Source organism: Gigantopelta aegis, chromosome 12 (assembly GCF_016097555.1).
Source record: "Gigantopelta aegis isolate Gae_Host chromosome 12, Gae_host_genome, whole genome shotgun sequence".
Lineage (NCBI taxonomy): Eukaryota > Metazoa > Mollusca > Gastropoda > Neomphalida > Peltospiridae > Gigantopelta > Gigantopelta aegis.
This window is the reverse complement of record NC_054710.1, coordinates 3,841,729-3,850,850: the sequence shown is the minus strand read 5'-3', so window position 1 is coordinate 3,850,850 and position 9,122 is coordinate 3,841,729. Positions and strand designations below refer to the sequence as shown.

The following is a 9,122-nucleotide window of genomic DNA, read 5'->3' as shown; positions in this document are numbered from 1 at the left end:
TTATTTAGCTGAAATTAACATTACATATAAAATGGAAAATCTACCCTGATAAAATTGCAAAATCTACCCCAGTATATATAGTACATGTGCAGCTTTGGTGCAATCTAAAGAAAGAAAGAAATGTTTTATTTAACGACGCACTCAACACATTTTATTTACGGTTATATGGCGTCAGACATATGGTTAAGGACCACACAGATTTTGAGAGGAAACCCGCTGTCGCCACAACATGGGCTACTCTTCCGATTGGCAGCAAGGGATCTTTTATTTGCGCTTCCCACAGGCAGATAGCACAAACCATGGCCTTTGTTGAACCAGTTATGGATCACTGGTCGGTGCAAATGGTTTACACCTACCCATTGAGCCTTACGGAGCACTCACTCAGGGTTTGGAGTCGGTATCTGGATTAAAAATCCCATGCCTCGACTGGGATCCGAACCCAGTACCTACCAGCCTGTAGACCGATGGCCTGCCACGACGCCATTGAGGCCGGTTCTGGTGCAATCTAAAGCCCTGACATTAGCCAAATATCATGTACCACATTGTTAGGTTAGTTGTTCGGTCAATTTAACCTCACCGTACCTGTAGGTGGTAGATTATGAATTAAGGCACGATTATATATTCATTTTTACATATACTGTATATATATTATTAAAAAAATACACCCACCCAAACTATGCGATATATTATATTATTCACGTATTAATATTGTGTCACGTTTACAAACGATTAACTTTACAGCGTTGTTTGTAGTCCGATACATCTGTCATAAACTCACTGTTACTCAGTTGCCGAGTTGACGGCAGGTCTATCGGACTACGTAGGTACGTCAAAACATCGGAAGTACAGATTAGAAGAAAAAAACACATTGAAAAACGCATTTGTATTACTTAATATTTTATTAAATGCTCGTTACAATAACACGGCTCTATATTTGACATAATTTACTAGGGAATTAGGCCTATTCGTTCATATTTATGTTTATTTCCCGCGGAAACATATCAGACTAGTTTATGACATGGGGCGTGGCTTACGAAAAAGGGCGTAGCTTAAAATCGCATTTCGCGAGATGTTACATCCTGGTGGCTACGATTAAGTATTTCCCCGACTAGAACTCCCAACATGCCTTGCAACGTCTTCTGTCGACATGCCAGCATCAAGCATGCCAATCGCCCGTTCGCGTAAATTATTGGCATACTAAAAATGCTACAATGTGAAAAACGTTAATTTTTTTTTTTACAAATGTTGAAGCGTTTTCGTTCACTTGACAAGTAAAACAAATTGACCGAATACTAAACGGGACATGTCGAACCATGCAAGCACGTGCAAATTGAATTTCACGTTGTCGACGATTAACAGTGCAAACATAATCGAGAAAATTCATGAATCCTGATAATACTACCTATATAATTTCATTACACAATGAATTCTTTAATACAACAAATACTATATGTACAAATCGGAAGTTTCCTTTTTTGTTCAGTATTATACTTAAGATCATGTTGTTCCCAGATGAAAAAGAGAAACTGCTTTTACGAAACATCCCCTTTTATAGCACAAAAACCCCCACAAGAAAAGCATGATCCTCCAAAAAGGTTGGATCACACAAGATACAACGAGCACGTGCAGTTTCACGAAACATCCAAACTACCAGTAGAAATAAACATATTGCTAGACTGTCCTAAAGGCACAATTGCAATAAACATACTTAGCCTGTCTTCAAGTTTATTACATTCAGCGCAAGAGACAGCCGGAATGAATCGGTTAATGAACCACCTGTTCGGACCGGTACTACAGCCAGATGCGGTCATATAGCAAACAAATGAGACGGAAATATTCTTAATTTTGGAATGAAAATAAATGCTTATATAATGTATGTTCGCAATGGTGTATGTATTAGTGCCAACGAGAACCAGTTCTATTGGCAATCTTCATTTGAAGTTGGGCAGTTTAACATGGGTTTCAGTGGAAGATGTAGCAGTCGGTATTTTGAGCCTGAAGCTAGGTTCAACAAAGTTCACAACACCAGCTACGGGTTAGGGCATCATCTTTTATTAAGCATAAGACACAAGACACACCCTGCAAGGATTAAAAACGCAAACGTTAACAATATGGTAAAAACAATACAAATATATCCCTATCGAGGTAAAACAAACATTCAGGCATATATTAATGAAATACATTGCAAATCATAGAAAATCGTCATTAAGCATTAATTATCATTCTGATGATTATGAATCATCATCCTCTTTATCCTAAATACTGTCATCACGATCATTAATCATGTTAACATACATGTATGTATGTATGTATGTATGTATGTATGTATGTATGTATGTATGTATGTATGTATGTATGTATGTATGTATGTATGTATGTATGTATATATATATATATATATATATATATATATATAATAATAATCAATTCGTGACCACCAATTATAATCATTGATTATAGCAAAGGGGAGATAATTTATAGTAAATAGGGTTATTTAAATGATTGTAATTATAATTATTATTTGACGTAATAAAGAGATATACTTAGCTTTATCATTAATGAGTTTATGAAAGAAAGGATATAAATTACAAGAGTATATTTAAAATTACAAATATACATAAGCATTAGACTTAACCTGTAGCTTAAAGGAAACATGACACGAGACCATATTATAGCTCATTTTAAAAGAAAAATGATATAAAAAATAATATACAAATAACTTTATAACAATAAAATGAAGTTAACTTAAAATGAAGAAATTACGCTAATCAGTATCAAAGTACGATTTATGCATATTTCTTCGTGAGCGTTCGGAAAAAAAGGGAAGTGACGTCAGAGCCGCTGTACTCTTCCATTGTTGTTAACTGTTTATATATGGAGTAAGGGGCTTACGATCTTTTCAGTCCAACAGTGCCGTACTGCGCGGCCTTTGGGTGTAAAAATAAACAGTTTAAACGATCGGGATTGTCTTTTTATGGTTTTCCAAAGGATTGTATCCGAAGAAAGACGCGTGTATTTTATCGCAAAAGAAAAGATTGGACACCAACACCGCATAGTACTTTGGTGTCAGCCTATTTACAGCCCGGAGCCCGAACGTTACCCGGAGACAAATACAGTACTCGGTTGCGAATGCCGAGGTGTACATTGTACATATTTGGCACAAAGATACACCTCAGCATGATGTATTTATATATGTTAAAACAAAAATGTAGAATTTTTTATTTATTTATTTTTTTGGAAAAAAAAAAGATTTTTCATGTTAGGGCTGTAGGCCTACATAACAAAATCTGTATTCACCGTCCGAAGAAGGAAACGTCAACAAGTAATTAAATATGGCATATACAAACATGGGATTTGGCATGAGGATACATCTCAGTACGATGTATTTAAATATGTTTTTAAAAAACGTGTAGAAAACAATAATAATTTAAATTAATGTTTTTAATCTTCGGGCGGAATACGTCACAAAAACGTTCCTCATCGCCCGAAGCCCCAAAGCAACACGAAGTTCAATACAAAATAAACCACTACTGTCGGTGTCGAAATAACTATTATGTTTCATCCACGGGCTGACTTGAGAATCGGAGTGTTGTTTTAGTTAATTGGTCCTTTCTTTCCGTGGCCTGCACATGTGATTCCTGATTGGCAGGTGTAAATTGCAGGGTATCGACCAGGTAAGTGATTACCACGGTCTAGACATACGCACAAAATACGTGCCAGTTTTTTTAAGATCACAGGGTATTGTGGCGTAACCTGTCGCGACTATAGTACAATGTTAATGGACATTATCAGCCGCCCTGCTTCATTACTGTAAATAATGCTGTAAAACCCTTGATTAAGTAGACTTTCCCATCTAAAATTACAAAACTGACCAATTACGTAGTACCAAAGAAAAGAAAATTATCACTTGGGTATCGTGAGTGGTCGTTTTTACTCTAACGCACCCTACCAATAGGCCTAATAATATGCTACTTTTTTTATGAGAGAAAAATACTATAACCCCATTTCGTTCTATTGATGCAAATAGAAATATATTTAGTTTAAAAGTTGATTATACTCTCAAGTCATTTATGTTGTTTTACAAGCCAGGTTAATGAAAGTGAAGCGCCTTGTCGTAAATTAGAGCGTTTGTTTACACTGTGCATACAGATTTCATTATGTACAGCCCGAACATTAAAAAATGCGATATTTTCTATAAAAAAAAAACAAAATATTTTTGTCCTACATTTATATTTTTTTACATATTTAAATACATCATATCGAGGTGTATCTTTATGCTAAATATGAACAGTATACACCTCGGCATTAGCATCCGAGTTTTGGTTTTGTCTCCGGGTTACTTTCGGGCTCCGGGCTGTAAATTGGTCGACCGGTCTGGTCTGGCACCATCAGTTTCTCCACCCTCCGACTCGCTATCCGTTTTTTCTTCAGTATCACTGTTGTAAGTAAATGTGTGTCTTTCTTCATTTACTAACAGCTCATATTGATACGGCAAAACGTTTTGCGAACGAACACTCATTGTTTTGGTAAGCTGTGCAAGTCTTAGATTCTTTATGCGTGGTACGGACTAATGCTTTTAAGTGTAAGGCGTCAGATCAAGCGACGCGTCTCTGACATCACGGACCTCGTGATTGCCCTGCTCATTAAAGATCGGCAATTTCCGCTAAGAGCTCGTATCTGGGGTTCTTTTATGGAGATATTTTAAGTAATTAATTTTTTATATATTTTTTTTTTTAGGTGATTCAATTTATAATTAATTGTACATGGTTGGTGCCAAATATGGTTTACGTGACATGTTTCCTTTAACATACCATATGAATTACACGTAGGCATTGTGTTGATATATTCCATAACAACTGGGGAAACCTGCATAAAAATAAATTCATAATATCAATTGTTTAGTATATGGTTTCCATATATCTATTATACATTCAGAAATAAAACATTTAAACTAATTCATTCCAAAACCAATGTTTTGGTGTAGTTCGTCATAAAAACAGTTGATTAAACGTAGCTAAATTATTAACTCAGATAAGCTAACAACTAAAACAGAAACTTCACTTAAATCATAAAATATATACTTTTGACAGCAGAAAACAAAGATGGCCGACATTCATTATGTCACGCCCTGTAATCCATAATAATTAAAAGGCAGATTTATTATTAAATATTATATGTTAAATTATTCATTAATCATTACCAGGAATAGAAAATTAGGCATTTACTATTATTATTTAAGTTTATCTTCTATAACAAATTAATACTAACCTTTAAATTAAACTTCTACTATTTCTCTCTGATCTGAACTTGTTTCTCCAAATACTAAATAATTCTGTCCTGTCTGGTCAGTCCAAAGAAAGCATGTAGATACAGGTGAGCGTTAATTAGCCAATGGGAGAGAAAGAGACGAGGGTCAAAGTTTAAAGATAGCTTGGGTGTTTGTATTGTAGCTATGGCTACCAAAAGAGCTCACACTGACTGCACTGATGTGGTCACGCGTGGTTGACCAGCATACACGAACACATCACAGGTACAGGGCAATACTAGAAAAAGGTGATAAAATGTTAATTATAGTGATATGTTGTTCAACCTGTAGTTGTTACAGCCTGAAAATAAACATTAATGAAATACATACTAAATACCATACTTAAAGGTACATACTTCTCTAAGAACCTGAAATTAAACATTAGTTACATAAAACCTATATGCTTAAAATACAGGTATAATATCCGCCCGGTCCCCTCCATTATTATTTTTAGTTATGGTTGAGGGTTAGGGTTAGGGTTATGGCTGGGGTTAGGACTAGGGTTGGGGTTGGGGTTATGTTTAGGGTTAGGGTTAGGGTTAGGGTTAGGGTTAGGGGAAGGGGGGACCGGGCGGATATTTTTCCAAAATACACGTGTACTACATTATGTGTAGTGAGACTATACCTTTAAGTACAATGTCGCGGGATCCGAGTTTTAGGTCTTACCGTTCCTGGAGAAGATAACTCCCAAATGGTGATAGCACTTACCGTAGGTGGCGCTCTGAAGCGTCATTAACAACAAAATATTACAACTGAAGATGGTTTAATGCAAGTGAAAGAAGTGCAGCTTTCTTCTTAATAAGGTGAAAAACAAATCAATTTAATAATGTCTGCCGTTCACAAACAAACATTTTTACAAAACGTTAACCCTCTTCATGTGGTCCCCGCATGTAACGGCGTTTATTTCGCGTTTCCTTTTTCAAAAATATCGATCGGAATTTGCAGTTTCAAGAGTTTGCACAAACTCGACGAAAAACCTGTGTATTTGAGGGAACATAAACAAAACGTTAACGCCTTGGCCTTCAGCAATAGCCGGCAGTCATCTTTGCTATGTTCTGCAGCTGCCGATTACGTCATTGTTTGGAATGTGAAAAACGCCCACGAAAAATCTGCAGCTGGGGAAAAAATCAAAGGGCAGATAATCGGTTTGGAATTGGGAGAGGTTTACCACTGTTCTTTTAGCATGGATGACAGTTCAGTAGCTGTTTGTGTTAAAGATGCTATATATTTACTGAAGTCAAGTGAAGAAAAAACAATAGCAGTGTTGGAAGGTCACAGGGGAGTTGTAAATGTGGCATTGTTTTGTCCCCATTACTCGGCTACCATCGTATCGATTGGTGAGGATCGAACATTTATTGTATGGGATGTTAACGAATTCACCTTGCTTTATCAGTCAACAATAATTTCATCCTCTCAGTTTATCACCTTTGCAATGAACTGGTTTGAACCACATTTTACAATCGGGTCATCGGATGGCATTCTCAGAACCTATGATTTATCCGACGGCAACGATTTTCGACCCCTACATCAAATTGATATAGAGAAATTGCTTTCAAAGGAAATAGAAAATAGGGAAAGTTGTAAAAAGAATCAAATAGGAGATGGTCCAGTTAGAGTCACTAAACGTGGAACGACACAGATGACAAATTCTGATGAGTTAAATGACGATAGTACTGAATATGGCAGCAGCATTATTAGTGTAAAATATGCGTATCCCACAAACCACCACGAAGCCGCTGATAATGTTGCTCCCCAGTTCCGTAATTCAGTCGTTCCTGAACTACTTAAAGCTTCGAGTCCAGTCCTGTTAGTTGCAACTACTGGACACTTGCTTCAGATCAACCCGAAAAATCACAAACTTCTCGGTCTTCTTTCACATAGGAATTCCATTCCCAGTGTCGAGATCGGCAAAATGAGTGAAACGGTCGGAGCCAGCAGATATTGCGAGTTTGCACAAGGGTCGTCGAGATTTGAAATCTGGGCAATGATCGGGACGTATTTTAAAAACAAACTGCATGTTATTCAGTGGCAATTGAACGATACTGATAACACACAGAGCAACAGCGAAGAACCTGATATTGAAAATGTTCTTGAACAACTGAAGGTCACCGATGATGCGTTACCTGCTGCAAATAATCCACATCAACTGAGTATTGTTGCCACTGTGCCCCTCTGCGAAAAATCACCTCTTAATTCTGAAATGACTCCAAATGCAAAGAGCGACAAATCCAAGAAAGTGCCGAATAAGAAACTTGTATCCATGGAAACGAGAAGAAAGAGTGATCCTATGAACCAACCTTTGACCTTTCATAAAAAGGTCGTATCGTCAGGATATGGTGATTCTCCAAAAGGAAAGTTTTTTCAGCCAACAGTTTTTAAATCTGCGTCAGCCAGCGCAGTGAAGAAGAAACCGACATCTGCCAGTGTGAGCAGCTTGTTTCATGAAAGTTATCCAGTCGTCGGTGAACCGTGTCGGGTCAAAGGTGAAAAGGTCATGGTAGATGAAAGATCGACTCCTATAAACAGAATTGCTTTTTCCGATGATGGTAAAAATCTTGCATGTGCATTGTCCAATGGAACAGCATCGATCTATAAGCATCCCGTCAAAGCAAACAATTGTTCTTCGCTTGTGGTGCATGATGGGAGTGTCAATACCGTTGCCTGGAGTCACAGTGGAAATTATCTTCTCACCGCATCCGATGACAAGACCGTTGCATTGTGGTCAAACAAGTCCAGTGATCCGGTGATGAGGATCGAAAAAACCATCAACAATTTCTCGGTCAACAAAGATCAACCGAAAATCGAAAAAAACAACCAGCCTTTCGGAAAAGAAATCAAACACGCCCAGTTTTACTATGTGGACAAATTCATTCTTTTATCGAGTGCTGGTAAACTGTATCTCTACAAATACCACTTGGACTCGAATAAGGACGACATCAAGCGGTACGTCTCAAAGAGCTTCTACCGTCTGGTTCAACAGTGGGAGACAGACAGTGTGACCTTGACCTGTGTCGCGGCCGTAAACGCGTTCCACTCTCACGTCGTTGTTTGCGCCGGATCGAACCGAAACATCGAACTGTTCGACATGAACGAAGGGAAGCTTGTGTCTACGATTGCTGATTCACATTCCCGGCCCGTCCACTCGATCGGTTTAAACAGAGGATCCGCTTTTTCTACACAACCTCAGACAGCATACAATCTATTCGCCTCAGCAGCTCTTGCCGACTGTATTAAACTCTGGGACACGCGGACCCAGAAATGTGTTCAGCGGTTGGAAGGTCACGTGAACAAGGCCCATAACTGCGGTCTGGAAATAAGTCCCTGCGGAACCTATCTTGCCTCTGGGTCGGAAGACAAATGTGTGTACGTGTTCGATCTACGTAAAGGTACTTATTGCGAGAAGCTTCGGGGACACACGAATGTCGTGTCGGATGTCGCGTTTCATCCTGCCTATCCTTGCCTCATGACGGGAAGTTTAGGGGGTACCCTGTTGTCGTACCTACCAAAATGATTCAGCATTGTGAGGTGTAAACCCAACAAAATTAATAAGCAGGGAGATTGTGAAAATCATCGTTTCGTTCGTGCATTGCTCGCGCAAATGTAATTTTGTGTAACCTACTTTTTATTAACTAGTGCAAAATTTGGAGCACCATTTACTTAGGAGATAACCATAGGGAGTTTTCAGATTTGCGGCTGTTATTGTCTATTTCATCCTGTAACACTCACAAATCTAAAAACTCCATACGGTTATATCCATTGTAAACTGAAAAATATTTTTACGGAACTAACTGTATATTTGGTATTTCCTGACAAAAAT

At 37.9% G+C, this 9,122-nt stretch overlaps 1 protein-coding gene across 1 annotated transcript; it reads left to right on the top strand.

Moving 5' to 3' along the window:
- Nucleotides 1–6,063: 6,063 nt before the first annotated feature.
- Nucleotides 6,064–9,106, top strand: LOC121386639 (WD repeat-containing protein 27-like). The gene has a single exon (XM_041517609.1). It carries the CDS (start codon nt 6,132–6,134, stop codon nt 8,814–8,816), a length of 2,685 nt encoding a protein of 894 aa, XP_041373543.1. The 5' UTR covers nt 6,064–6,131; the 3' UTR covers nt 8,817–9,106.
- The last annotated feature ends 16 nt before the right edge of the window (nt 9,107–9,122 follow it).